Source organism: Myotis daubentonii, chromosome 2 (genome assembly GCF_963259705.1).
Source record: "Myotis daubentonii chromosome 2, mMyoDau2.1, whole genome shotgun sequence".
In the NCBI taxonomy this organism is placed as follows: Eukaryota; Metazoa; Chordata; class Mammalia; order Chiroptera; family Vespertilionidae; genus Myotis; species Myotis daubentonii.
The window spans coordinates 30817100-30832229 of record NC_081841.1 but is presented as its reverse complement, the minus strand read 5'-3'; the positions used below and the strand labels follow the sequence as shown (position 1 = coordinate 30832229).

Below are 15130 nucleotides of genomic sequence, written 5' to 3'. Positions count from 1 at the left end.
CAACACCATAAAGATAAATTAAAAATTCTGGTGATATTTGAATTCAGAAGAACCTATCTAACGTATCTTTGAGATCCTGAATACAGCAGAGCCACACCTGCAATATTCTGGGTTTGTCTGGAGGGTGGGAACCTTTTTCCTGCCAAGGGCCATTGGGATATTTATAGCATCATTTGTGGGCCATACAAAATTATCAACTTAAAAATTAGCCTGCTGTATTTGGTCAAACAATTAACTCACCCCTAATGCCTTGGCAGGGTCAGACCAAATGATTGTGAAGGCCGTGGCAGGTGTTCCCCACCCCTGGTCTGAAGGATAACTCCAAATTATATTGTGGTCAAAAACCCTCACTTTAAAGAAAAAGAATCTTAAGTTCAGAGAAATGAAGTGATTTGCCAAATTTTCTATAGGCAGGATCTAGTAAAACCAGCACTACAATATTGATTACTTATTCCCACTAGAGTATTCTTTTCACATTTCTATGCATGAGAAATGGGAGAGTAAATGACTCTATGAATTAAATACGAGCCCTTTTCCGTTTTACATATTCAATTTCACTTGTTCATAACACTAAGACATTTCTCCTATTTTATAAGGAAACAACTTCTGAGATGGTTAAATTAAAATAACCCAAGTCTTTCTGACTCAAGGTTCATGTTTTTTTACTACCCAATGTTCCTTGTTTCAGCAATAGATATGTCTTGGGGGGGAGGGGGGGGCAAGCTATTGTTATAATTAAATCAAAGAAAAAATTTTTTACTCAGAAATAGTAACATAACCTCCTAATTGGTTTCTCTGCTCCAAACCCTCCTTCTCTTCTTTCACCACATAGTTAATTTTCCTGTTTCAGGAGTTTCATCATTCATCCAAAATATATTTAAGAATACTTAAAATAAGTGTCAAGGCCCTGACCGGTTTGGCTCAGTGGATGGAGCGTTGGCCTGCAGACTCAAGGGTCCCAGGTTCGATTCCGGTCAGGGGCATGTACCTTGGTTGCGGGCACATCCCCAGTGGGGAGTGTGCAGGAGACAGCTGATCGATGTTTCTGACTCTCTGTCCCTCTCCCTTCCTCTCTGTAAAAAGTCAATAAAATATATTTAAAAAAATAAATAAGTGTCAAAGACTGTGCCAGGTGCTGCGATGATCAAAACAGACATGGTTCCTATTCTCAGGGAACACACATTCTAACAGGATAGGCACTAATTATTCAAATTGTGATAAGGACAATGAAGAACTTTGTAACTACAAGTTACAAAGACAGAAGCAGCAGAGAGGCAAAAGACTCTGATCCACAAACCTACACTGAGAAAGATGTGCATGTGTTGGTGTGAAAGGTCCGACTGCAGCCATTAAAACTCTTATTTTCCAGTTCCAATGTGCATTCTCTGATCTAGGCAGAAAGTCTAGAAATATGGTATGGTCTTTCCTTTGTGTGTTTCATTTAGGCTTTCTAGAAATTTCTATTCATCACTCACCTAACCATAAAATCCAGTCCCATACTCCCACCAAAACTTTAGTCATTAATTACAATACTCTCCAATTTTAATTTTAATGTACTGTGTCACAAACAACTGACAGATAAACTAGAAAATAATGGAATTATCTTTTTAGTCTTCTTAAAACTTACCATCTGGAGATGTACCATTACATTTCTTGCTTATCACTGAAAGGGGTACAATGGTAACCATGATTTAAAATTACTTTTAAACATTCAAATATCCACCCCAAAATTGTCCTTGAGTTCTAAGGTCAGTAACTATTATTTTCACAAGCAAACTATTAGTCAGAAAAATGAACTCAACATGTGGTCAGATCACTGCAAATCCATTACCATTACAAGAAAACATAAAGCTTTATACTAATAGATCAGTAGATTCACTCACATATTAAAAACTATTAAAAATAAAAGGTATTATGAGGCCTTTAGGTCAACTGCAGAATAGATATACAGGGTGAGGCAAATGTAGATTTACAGTTATTCATAGAAAATAATACAATAATGCAAGAATAAACTGTTTCCCATACTCACAGCTGTAAGCCTACTTTTGCCTCACCCTGTATTTGTTAAATACCTATCACATAGTAAACGCGTAAATTGTGCTAAATACTCTACATGTAATCCCCACAATAATCTATTATTATTCCCCTTTTGCAGGGAAGAGACCTGAAATAGTAGTAAGACACTAAATAACTTAAATAAATGTCCCATGGTCACCCACCTTAAGTGAATTCCAACTCCAAACATTCGGACTCATAACCCACTTCTCTCCCAATACTCTTTTCCTTCTTAACGTCAAAATTTTCATTAACTTTGATAAAATGTTAAAGCATTTTTTATACACTAAATGCTTTTAAACAGTGGTGTTTAAAAAAAAAAAAAAGCCCTCTGGTAACTATCCATTTCAAATTTCCATACTCACACTCATTTTTATAGAAATTTTCCATTTCAGAGTTGTCAAATCTTTTAACATTTACTATGCACCTCTTGTTTCCTCTAAATAGGTAATTCTTAGACCAACTCTTTTGAAAAGTTGCTGGTTTCTGCTCAGAGAAAAGTACTTACAAATTTTGCATAAAATGTCACAGGCAAAGCTGTCCTTAAACTCATAAATACCAACTACAATGATCCAACCAAGGGCATCAAATTCTTGGCCCTCAGTTTAGTCTCCTTTATTTATATAAATTCTATTGTTGGTATTTCAATTTAATTCTAATAAATGAGTACTCACCATATCCAAGGCATTGTGTTAAATACAAAGTTCTAAACCAGCTAAACTATCCCTGCTCTAAAAAATATACCATTCTACAACAAAAAGGATAAAGCAAGCATCCAAATAACATGGATTCTTCAAAACAGTTCACAGGAGTCATTAATAGAAATTCATTTGGACCTTAGAACACCTTCATGGTAAAATCTAAGCCTGTTTTGCAGCTGAGGAACTAAGGCTCAAAGATATTACTTAAAATCATAATACAGACAAGACTAAAATGTGAACTGTTCCCTTTGACTCCAGATTACAGGCTCTTTATATTGTAATATACTACATCCCTCTACCTAGAGAACCATAAAAGGAGAAGAAAAAAATATAAAAAGAAATTAAAGCCAAGTTTTAAAAGGCCAGGAAAGGGGTTTGTTGTGGTATTTTGATGTGTTTTGAAAGGTGGTCTCAGTCATCAAAAATTTGAAGCAATTCCTAACTGGCATGGCTCAGTGGTTGAGCATCGACCTATGGGGACCAGGAGGTCACGGTTCGATTCCCGGTCAGGGCATATGCCCAGGTTGCAGGCTCCATCCCCAGTGCAGGGCGTGCAGGAGGCAATCGATCAATTATTCTCTCTCATCATTAATGGTTCTATCTCTCTCTTCCTCTCTGAAATTAATAAAAATATATTTTTTTAAAAACCCTACACTTTGGAATTAAGTCCCACAGCAATATGAAACAAAATGGATGAAGAGGGAATCATTTTGTGTCTTCCACAATATTCAGTAAAGAGTCCTTAACATAGTAAAAACCTATTTGGTAGCAAACTAGCTTACACACGGAGTCCCTAACTGACCATAGTTGTCTTACCGTTTCTTTTTTAAAAATATAATTTTATTGGCAGTGCACTCAGAGGTCCCGGATCTGTCTCTTGCTTCAACTGTGTTTGGACAAAACAGACCCTTTCTTCCAGCCTCCGGCTACTCTCCTGCGTCTCATCCAGTCATCACCTTTAGAACCACCTCCAGGACCAGCCAACACACCGTTTTCTTTTTCTACCTTAACTCCTTATTGCTGAACAACCATGAGCTCCCGAATTCGTCAGAATTAGTCCACCGAGGTGGAGCCTGCGGTTACCCACCTGGCCAGCCTGCATCTGCCGGCCTCCTACACCTACCTCTCTCTGGGATACTATTTCGACCGTGAAGATGTGGCTCTGGAGGGTGTGGGCCACTTCTTCCGCCAACGGAGAAAAAGCGCCAGGGTGCTGAGCATCTCTTAAAGTTGCAAAACAAGTATGGCGGCCGCATTCTCTTCCAGGAGGTGCAGAAACCTTCCCAAGATGACTGGGGCAAAACTCAGGATGCCATGGAAGCCGCCCTGGCCTTAGAGAAGAACCTGAACCAGGCCCTTTTGGAGCTGCATGCCCTGGGTTCTACCCGTGCAGACCCTCATCTCTGCGACTTCCTGGAGAACCACTTCCTGGATGAGGAGGTGTAACTGATCAAGAAGATGGGCGACCACCTAATAATATCCACCTAACTAACATCTGCAGGCTGGCCGCCCCCCAGGCTGGGCTGGGCGAGTATCTCTTCGAAAGGCTCATCCTCAAGCAGGACTAGGAGCCTTTGAGAGACCCCCCTGCATCTCCTGGTGTCTCTGGCTTTTACCTGAGCCTCTTCCCAAAACTACTAGCCATTCTTTTAACCACCCTGGAGCCCTCTCCCATGCACTGGACCAAATGAGATAAAGCTTTTTGCAGCAAAAAAAATAATAAAAATTTAAAAAAATAAATAAATATATAGAGAGAGTATTGATTCAGAGGGGAAGACAGAGGGATAGAAACATCAATGATGACAGAGCAGCCTCCTGAACACCCACTCCTGGGGATCGAGCCCACAACCTGGGCATTTGCCCTGACCAGGAATTGAACCATGACCGCCTGGTTCATAGGTTGATGCTCAACCACTGAGCCACACCAGCCGGGCAGTCAATGTTTCTTAAAAGTAAAATGATCCCTTAGAATCTCCCTATATAAATTCGACCCTAAAATCTGTGGGGGTTTTTTTTACTGTTGCCATACCTTCCTTAACTGAGCATTACAATGTTATCAATGAAAACAGACCTAAATTTAATCAAAATAAAAGGGTGGTGAAAAAGAGGTATTCTAGAGACTATGAAGAGCTGATTGCTTCAGAGATGAAAGGGGTAGTGAAAAAGAGTTTTATTATGAAGTATGAGCAAAATATTATTCTACATAAAAGTATTTTATTGCCTCAAACATACAGATCCTTAATAAATCTTGACAATAATCTCATTAGCCTTCTAGTATTAATCTGATGTTAAAATTTAGCTCTATATTAGAAAAAGATTTTGCGAACCATACTATAGGGAAACTGAGCAATATTAAGTCTGTTTTCCCCATTTCAAAGCAATCCTAATTATACCTCAAAGTTTACAACCCAAAAATTGACAAAATTTTATATCCACAAGATGGTAAGGGCCAGTATGTGGCCTTTGTTGAACATTTAAAATAAGTTTCATTCTATATGCCCTTCCCTTTTACTCCATCCTCACCCAGGCACTTTTCATTTGATACCTCGATTTATCCATAAAGGCTGATAAAAGTGGCTGAAAGAGGCCTTGGCTTTTTCAAAAATAAGCCATGGTTTATACTCTAGTTGCAGGGTGGGGGGAAGGGAGAGACAATTTAAAAAAGAGACAACCACAAAATGGAACAGATTGTTATTATCAATTCACTTATATAGGATAAGTAGCTCAGAGTACTTTCAATGTTAAGTAAAATTTGATTCAATAGCTAAAACTAATTTGTAAACTAAAAACATTTGAGGCATTTAAAATTCTAAAACTGTATTTAAGATAGCCTCTGAAATTTACTTAAAAGGTGATAACTTTTTAAAAAATACTTAAGCTTAGATTCAAAGTAAAACTAGTTTTTAGTGTTCTTGCACAGCTAAATATCCCCCGCCCCCAAAGAAAATTTCATTATCTCTATAACCAAAGTAAATTACCTATCAACTTTAAGTTTGCTAACTTGACTAAAATAAACACACTAATACACTTACATGGTTTTGAATAACTCTCTCCTGGGGAAAAGAATCAATGTTTTTTGTACCAAATGTCATTTAATCATTTTATAAATTAGTCAGTTTTCACCACGCAACACTTCCAATACACGATGATAAAGTGGTACCTTGGATCACAAGCTTCAAAATCTAAATCTTTGTATTAATTCTTTCTTAAGAAGCTCTTACAGTTAAAAATATTTAAGATGCCGAAACCGGTTTGGCTCAGTGGATAGAGCGTCGGCCTGTGGACTGAAGGGTCCCAGGTTCGATTCCGGTCAAGGGCATGTACCTTGGTTGTGGGCACATCCCTAGTAGGAGATGTGCAGGAGACAGCTGATCGATGTTTCTCTCTCATCGATGTTTCTAACTCTCTATTTCTCTCCCTTCCTCTCTGTAAAAAATCAATAAAATATATTTAAAAAAAAAAAAAAAAAAAAAATATTTAAGATATTTTTACCAATTCTAAAGTATGCTAAATTCAAAGATACTACCTAATTTCAAAGTGTTAGAAAAAAATGAACAAGCATCCTAAGAAAAACAGTAAATTCTAATGATGAAATCGTTGTGATAGGATTGCCTCAAGTTTTTTAAAAGCACTTTAAAACCACAATATCTTTTCATCAGTTACAAAAATAAAGACTTCCTACCATGAAATCAATCTATAAAATCCACACAGATTAGTGTAATCTGCAGGACAGTTTATAAGAATTATGAATCCTTTCCAAATTTAAAATAGTTCTTTAACTCAATGGCAACAGGGGGCATTTCAGAATTAAGATTATCAAGACCACAACCAGTTTCACTAGTAATGGAAGGCTTTTTCATACAAGTGATAAATCTACTACCTTGAAATGGTAAAATGACTACAATATTTTGTAGTCTCTAATGCTTAAGCATTAAGAAAAGCAAGTATGCTTAGTTATCAAGTTTTAACCTTATTTGGACTTGTGGCACCAATTATCTTACTCCTTACTCTGAAGTATGATGTATAAAGTAGATACTCAAATAAATATCCAATAAATATAAAATGAAGCCAAAACTCCACTTTCTGAAATTTTACTTGACCAATAATTCATTGTCCCCTAATAAAAGGATGCAGTGGACAAGATATTAACTCAAACAAACAATAAAAACTGACACATACAGCTTGTTATTTAAGGTGAATTATTCTTACTCTTGTGAAGTGGAAATAGCAAGGGACTTAAGAACCTTTGTTCAGCTTCACCACTACCGTTCTATACTTACTGTTTTTAGGAAGACACTCAACTTGCTTCTTCATCTGTTAAATAGAAGTCAAAATAATATCTAGTTTGCACCAAATTGTGAATGAAATGACTGCAACGTTTAAACTGTGCAGTGCTAAACAAGTGTGTGTCCATAACTAAATAGAAGAACTGTGGAAACTACCAACTTTCAAGTATCTCTGGGTACCAACGAAGGAGGTTGTAATAAAATGATAAATAACACATTCTTCATTGTGCAGTTCACGTCAATTTTAATTCTCTTGAAGACATTCTCCTTCCCGCCATGCCTATATAAGTTCAGTACAATTTTTCTAAGGTTTGTACAGTCTGTTTTACCCCAGCCAAGGTGTCTTAACTAGATATTTAAGTGTCAAACAGATTCTAATACTGTATTTCCAAAATACTTAGGGCCTTGTATTCCTTATTACATAAATTTTTCTCAGTTAACCATCGTTATCCCTAGAACTTTAGAATACTTAAAACCTTTAAATCCAAGTGAATAGAGATGATTTAAAAATCGACTGCTCATCTAAACATTAGCAGATGGTCAAAACAAGTGCTAATATACTTTAGAAGCAGTACAGCATGAATGAGGGAGTGCTGTTGTTGAAAAGTACATTAAGAACCAATTACTTAAAATAGGAAGTTTTCCAAAGAGCCCAAAAGTAACAGCAACAATCGAAACATAATAATGGCAGTCATTTCAATGTCCCGAAAAAAAGGAAGCGCATTTCTGGCCAGTCCCCACGCTACTCCCCACGAACTTTAGAAGAATGCTAATTCCTTCAGCGCTCTCCAACACAGGGCTGCCAACCCTGCCGCCTACGACCACGAAGCCTCACTCACTACACAAGATACTACACCGCCTACCATTATGCAGGTCCCTTCGCGAGTGTCTTTCGTTCCCACTCCAACTCTCTCTGCTCCCGCCAAGTTATTGCAAAAGCCATAAATTCATCTTTCTTGGCTACAACGATGGATTCGCTTTCAACTTTCTCCCGGATTTGTTCGCGGGACGCACAGAAGTTATCTACATCCCTTTGGAGACCACGTTAACGACTACCCGGGAGGCGTTTTGGAAGCAGCGGTTAAACAGAAAAAAGAACAGCCTTTTCTTGTTCTTTTCCTTTTTTTTTTTTTTTTTTTAAGTGAAGAAGAGGGGCAGCTGGGGGTCTCCTCCCCGAACAAGGAAGTTCTGTGCAATCCGAGCGAGACCAGCCATGTTGGAAAGCACTTGTCAATTGCAGTTCTGACAAGTGTTCGCGCTCGCGGCGGACGCTAACCTCGTGGGCCGGGCGTGCGCCCCGGGGCCGCTGCAGCTCCCACCGCGGACCGGGCCTGCTTGGGGGACGGCTTCCGCGTCGGGGCCGTCCGAGGGGCCGTGCGGGGCGCCGGGCAGCGCGGGGGGACAGGGTCTGAGAGTTGGGAGCCGCTATCCGCGGCCAGAGGGGCGGGGCGGCCCGGAGGTTTCCGAGGGGGGCGCCTGGGGGAGGGGCCCCGGGCTCGGGGAACGGGGGGCATCGCGGCCAAAAAGTCCCCCCGGCCCGGGAGCGCGGGAGGAGGGAGGGAGGGAGGGAGGGAGGGAGGGAGGGTAGAGGGGCAGGGGGACCAGGAGACGCCGCCGGGCACTCACCTGTCCTCCGAGTCCATGCGGCTCAGGGGTTCCCCGTCCGACGACATCTCCAAACTGCCGCGCCGGCCCCCGGAGGTCGCGCTGCTGCCGCCGCCCCCGGTCCCGTAGCCCTCGTCGCCGCCGCTGGAGACGACGCTGCTGCTGCTGCTGGCGCTGCCGCCCCCGCCGCCGCCCTGGCCGCCCCGCGGTCCCTTGGGCTCCTCCAGGCCCTCCTTGCCGTCCCCATCGCCGCTGCTGCTGCTGGCGGCGCCCGGGCTCAGCGAGCGCGTCTCGTCGCCGCTGCTCCCGCCGCTGCTGCCCACCAGGCTCTCGGCGCTGCTCTCCTCCTCGCCGCCGCCGCTGCTGCTGCCCTCGTCCTCCTCCTCCTCGTCCTCCTCGTCGTCCTCGTCCTCGTCCTCCCCGGCCTGGCTGGCGCTCTCGGGGCTCGGCTCCGACATCGTCTCCGCCTCGCCGCCCCCCACGCCGCCGCCGCCGCCGCCCCCGGCGCCGCCGTTCAGCAGCAGCGCCGCCACCGCCTCGGCCTCCGCCTCCTCTTCCTCCTCCTCCTCGTCCTCGTCCTCCTCGGGGGGCTCCGCCCGGCCCCGCGCCGCCGAGCCGGGGCTGCCGGGGGGCAGAGGGCTCAGGCGGGAGAGCTCCTCTAGGTCGGCCATGTCGGTGAGCGCGGCGGCCATGGCGGCGCCTGCTCCTCCTCCTCCCCGCCGCCTCCCTCTCGCGGCTCGGCTCCCGCGCCCCCTCCCTTAACGCCCAAAACTCCACCGACGCCGCTGCGGAGCAAGAGGAGGGCCCTCGGGCTGCGTCAGCCTGCACACGCGCTACGGCGCCCGCGCGGGGACAGCGCGCACGCGGAGACGGCGGCGCGCCTGCGCGGCGGCACCTCCCCCGCCCGGTTCCGCGCCCGCGCCCCCGCTCCCCCGCCCCAAACCGGCCCCCGCCCGGCCCCCGCCCCGCCCCTCCCGGCCGCCGAGCGCTGAGTTTCCCGCGGGCCTTCCCACGCCTTCGCGGGCCTGGCCTCGCCGCGGGCGGGACGCGCCGCACAGAGACCCGAGCGCCAGCGGGGATGGAACAGCCCTCCGAGTTCTCACGACAGAGTCATTCCTTGCGCGGGGGTGTGGGGAGTGTCCCCAGGGCACAGGCACTGAGCCCAGAAATCGAGCAAGCCCTTGGTCTTCCGAGAGCTTACAGTCTTCCGAGGAGGGGCGATTTCAAACGAACAGCAAGAAATAATACAATGCAAGGGACTAAATCCACAAGCGCCCACGCAGAGCCACAGGTTTCACTCCAACCTGCGTTCGCGTCCCTCCAGGAAGAGTTCAGTCAGTCTCAGAGCAAGGACATCTTGGCTGTTCAGGATCCTCAAACTTTTTGGCTCGCGAGCCCTTGGGAACGATTTTGTTCAAAGGGACATCTACATTTCTCCCCGCTTGTTACAAATAGCTCGTAACTGTCACACTTTTTCACATATAGCGAGTGAACTTTAAAAACCATAGAGATTTATTAACCTGAACTAATACCTACTTTTTAAAATAGTCTCTTATACTTGAACAGGTTTCATCCTTTATCTTCTGGAATTGATGTTTGCATTCCACATCCTCTCCAGAGTTTTACCATAATAAATTTTGTATTTGAACTCTTATCATCTTATATTTCCTTTTAATAAAAATGTGTATATAGCTGAAACCGGTTTGGCTCAGTGGATAGAGCGTAGGCCTGCGGACTGAAGGGTCCCGAGTTCGATTCCGGTCAAGGGCATGTGCCTGGGTTGTGGGCACATCCCCAGTGGGAGATGTGCAGGAGGCAGCTGATCGATGTTTCTCTCTCATCGATGTTTCTGACTATCTCTCTCCCTTCCTCTCTGTAAAAAATCAATAAAATATATATTTTTTAAAATGTGTATATAAATTGAAATTTAAGGGTAGTTTATAAATTCCCTGATCATAAAACCCTAAGTCTTATTATTTCAACTGATAAAACAAATAGATTGCAAATATTTATAAGTAAACATAAAAGTAAAATTTTGTTGGGAATGCATCTTACAGAAATGGAATTGGATGCATTTTATTTTTCAACCAGCTTTTTCTATCTGTAGATGAGTATTACTAGAATGAGAATGAATTCAACATTAATTCTATTCCAAGTTTTCAATTCCATGAACGTAAGCATTGAGAAAACTAGTCCATATAAATAAGTAGATGAGAATGGGCTTTTGTTATAATAATGCCATTCATTGAAACTCATTCCAAATTATATGCCAAAAAAATCACATAAAGATCTAACAAAGAGAAAATATTTTTCATGATCTATCAGCTGACAACTCTGATTAGGTTCTCTTTCAGCTTTGTTGAAATAAGCAACTGAAAACCACCTAACTTATAAAAGGATGTGTTAACCCTTTCTGTTTCTCCAGTCCATTGTTTCTTTTTCATTGTCTTGAAGGTTTTGCATCCCCCCTGGGTATTTCACTTTAGTAAGATTTGGGCTGGGAACAATTATGCCATTATTTGTAAAGTAGGGGAGGGACAATTGGAATAAGGGAGGCAGGAAAGCAGGGTACTGTCACCCTGACCCCAGGGCACATTTTCAGGCAGATCGGTTTTGGGGATGGCTACTGATAGGAAGTAAGGCTCAAAGAAATGATTACTTTAAAACAGATTCTCCGTGCTCATGCACACACATCTTGGAAAGTCTTCAAATAGCTTGAGTATCCCAGTATTATGTCCACTGTCTTAGGCCTCGGTCAGCTTTTATATTCCATAAGTTGCCTCAAGGAAAAGCAAAAATAAAAATAATAAATAGTAAGAGGCATTATGGTTGACAGATACCTTCAGACGGGTACAATGCAAAATACTAACCTCAAACATTTTAACCTCCATGCCCTTCTTTGAGATAGACAAGTAATGTATTATCATCCTGTATTGTTGCTGGAAGCCAGTCCATACTTGCTGCCTGACACAGTTGCTGCAGGGAAGAAACATATGCACAGCATATGTTTCAAGGGACCTGGCGTATATGGCATACTGTTCTTAATATGTTTGCTCCCCTTCTTAGTGCTATGTGTTTTAACCATGGTCACCTCTCTAAGAAAGGTCGTTTCCCCAGGTGGGGATTTTTCCCTGGAGTTAATGATTAACAGGACTAAGGAAGGGAATAAATCAGTAAAACCCCTTAACTAAGTGCCAGGCGGGTAGTTAATCACTTTAACTATGAACAATCATGCTTAAGCTACATAATCTTTACTTAGGATAATCTCCTTCAGTTACTTCCTTGTAGCTTAACAGAACAATAGAGTAGTGACCTTGGAATGGAGATAACAAATGCCCTAACCTTTGGAATAGAATGGATAGGATTAAAATCAACTGGTATAAATACAGATGTAACTGGAGAATAAAGACAGAACCTGGCTGGAGAACCTGGCTAGGCTGCTGATCAACTGAACGCTGTCTCCGGGTCATTTCTTCTTTGCCGACTCTGTCCACACCTTTGGGAAACCCTGGACCTGCTGGGGTTGGACCCCAACATATTATAATTTAAGAACTATTAGAGCCCTGCTGGTGTGGCTCAGTTGGTTGAGCATTGTCCCATGAACCAGGAGGTAAGGGCACATGCCCAGGTTGTGGGCTTGATCCCCAGTAGCAGGCGTGCAGGAGGCAGCTGATGGATAGTTCTCTCTTAATGTTTTGGACAGTCTTCGGGAAGAGTCCCAGGCACATTTAGACTCTTGGGAGTTGTAGTACGAATCCAGTCAGGGTTGGAACCATGTCAGTGGCCAAGGAGCTCTTACAGATGGACCTGTACGCGCTGCTAGGCATTGAGGAGAAGGCGGCGGACAAAGAGGTGAAGAAGGCATATAGGCAGAAGGCCCGCTCCTGCCATCCGGACAAACATCCGGATAATCCCAGAGCAGCTGAACTCTTCCACCAGCTTTCTCAGGCCTTGGAGGTACTGACTGACGCTGCAGCTAGGGCCGAGTATGACAAGATCAGGAAAGCCAAGAAGCAGGCAGCAGAGAGGACCCAGAAACTAGATGAGGGAAGGAAGAAAATGAAGCTTGACCTGGAGGCCCGGGAGCGGCAGGCCCAGGCCCAGGCCCAGGAGGAGGAGGAGGAGTGGGAGGAGGAGGAAGAGGAGAGGCGGAGCACCAGGACACTGGAGCAGGAGATGCAACACCTGCGAGAAGAGGGCTCCGGGCAGCTGGAAAAACAGCAGAGGCTGATGCAGGAGCAGATACGCCAGGAACGGGAGCAGAGGTTGCGAGGAAAGGCAGAAAACCCGGAAGGCAAAGGCACTCCCAAGCTAAAGCTAAAATGGAAGTGCAGGGAGGACGGTTCAAAAGGCGGCTACTCCAGAGACGTCCTCCTGCAGCTTCTTCAAAAGTACGGGGAGGTGCTCAACCTGGTACTTTCCAGCAAGAAGGCAGGCACCGCCGTGGTGGAGTTTGCGACCATCAAGGCTGCGGAGCTGGCTGTCCAGAATGAAGTGGGCCTGGTTGATAATCCTCTGAAGATTTCCTGGTTGGAGGGACGGCCCCAGCCACCCAGGCCGGTCACAGGGCTCGGTGTCCAAGAGGGACTACGAAAGCCTCGTCTTGATGCGCATGCGCCAAGCAGCTGAGCGGCAGCAGCTGATCGCCCAGATGCAGCAGGAGGACAAGGTGGGGCAGCTGACTTAGCATCCAGCCCACCACCCCACAGCCCCTTTCACTAATAAACTTCTTTTAAGTCTAAAAAAAAAAAGAGGTTTCTATCTTTCCCTCTCTCCCTTCCTTTCTCAGAAATTAATAAAAACATTCTTTAAAAAAAAAAAGAACTATTAAAGAAGTTGAAAGTATATACTGTACTAAGTGCTACCAGCTGTGGGCAAACTACGGCCCGCGGGCCGGATCCGGCCCGTTTGAAATGAATAAAACCATTGAAAAAAAAGACCGTACCCTTTTATGTAATGATGTTTACTTTGAATTTATATTAGTTCACACAAACACTCCATCCATGCGTTTGTTCCAGCCCTCCGGTCCAGTTTAAGAACCCATTGTGGCCCTCGAGTCAAAAAGTTTGCCCACCCCTGTTAGACACTGGATTAAGCTCTGGAGATTAGGGCTAGTGTTTGGCTGAGTTAATCAAGGAAAACTTCATGGCCAATGTAGGATTTGAACAATTTGTATAGTAAGATATATAACTACATCTAAGTTTAATTAAATTGAGCTTGATCTTGAAGAGTGTATAGAATGGAATTCTTTTTAAGGGGAAATTTCGAGAGCTGTGAAGCAATAACATGGGAAAGCATAAAAATTTTTTTATGATGGTGTTAACATGAGAAAGCAAAGCTAGAAAGCTAAAACAAGAGTTAAAGATTAGATTGCAGAAAATCTTGAATAAAACATTCTACTTTGAAAGACAACAGGTACACACAGATATTTTTTTAAAGGTGTGACATGATTAAAGTTATGTCATCAGGGTATCAAATATATAGGAGACATTCTGAAAAGAGTGAAAAGTTAATGGAGATTAGCCATGTGGTAATGGCAGGTATCAAAGCCACAAATGAATGCTCGAGCTGCAATATATATACTGAAGAGTAAAATGAGCTATCTTGGAACTGGGCTTTTGAAGAAAAGGGTGTTTCCTATCACTGGAAAGTTTTGTTGTCCTTGTTTGTTAAATATATCTTTATTGATTTCAGAGAGGCAGGGAGAGGGAGAGAGAGAGATAGAAACATCAATGATGAGAGAGAATCCTTGATCGGCTGCCTCCTGCACGCCTGAATCCAACCCCGGACCCTTACCTATCCACTGAGCCAAACCGGTTAGAGCTGTGTTGTTCTTTTTTAGAAAGTGTTTTTTTGGTTTTGAGGGGGTTTTTTTGAACTACAAATCTCATAATTAGAAAGAACTGGATAATAAACACCTGTACACCTGCATAACATCAATTACTAATATTTTGCCAAATATATGCAGGCTGTGTCCCTCTGTTTTCTCTCTGGTCTCTTTCCTCCTCTCTCCCCCTCCCCCTCTTCCCTTACTCACCTTCCTTTACCCCCTCTCCCATTCCCTCTCTCCCTCTATGTTTAGTTGCAGACATCATTACTCTGCACACATCTATTTAGAACAAGGGCACTCTCCTACACGACACAGTGTCACAGTGTCGTTATCCCATTCACTAACATGTGTGACTAGAGGCAGGAGCTCCAGGTGATGGAGTCCCTTCAGGTGGCATCAGGTGGAAGCTTCATAAAACCGGGAAACGAGTTCTACAGACCAGTCCCATCCACAAACTGTTCATTACCAGTCTGCAGTTACAGAAGTATTGAAAACTTTACCACAACTTGATAGAGTAATTTTATGACTGTTGAACCTAATAATAAAAAAAAACCAACCCAGGGCTTCTCTTTTTTATTTCATCTGTTTATTTGGTTATTCTGATAACTAACTTTTATGTATTTTGCAAAAATATCAGTCCACTGGAAATTTAA

General features: G+C 43.5%; 1 protein-coding gene and 2 pseudogenes across 6 annotated transcripts in view; 2 read left to right on the top strand and 1 right to left on the bottom strand.

Moving 5' to 3' along the window:
• Nucleotides 1-9491, bottom strand: part of AEBP2 (AE binding protein 2) — an 82733-nt gene extending 73242 nt beyond the window's left edge. For 3 of the 6 annotated variants that reach the window (XM_059682330.1, XM_059682331.1, XM_059682335.1), the window contains exon 1: nt 8669-9488. In XM_059682330.1, coding sequence (XP_059538313.1) covers nt 8669-9339 — 671 coding nt within the window. In that variant the 5' untranslated portion in view covers nt 9340-9488. Of the gene's footprint in view, nt 1-8668 lie in introns of all 6 variants that reach the window. The other 3 variants (XR_009451173.1, XM_059682334.1, XM_059682333.1) reach the window with 3 other exon arrangements.
• Nucleotides 3787-4324, top strand: LOC132227356 (ferritin light chain-like; annotated as a pseudogene).
• A 2860-nt stretch (nt 9492-12351) lies between the features above and the next one.
• Nucleotides 12352-13360, top strand: LOC132226060 (dnaJ homolog subfamily C member 17-like; annotated as a pseudogene).
• Nucleotides 13361-15130: the final 1770 nt, after the last annotated feature.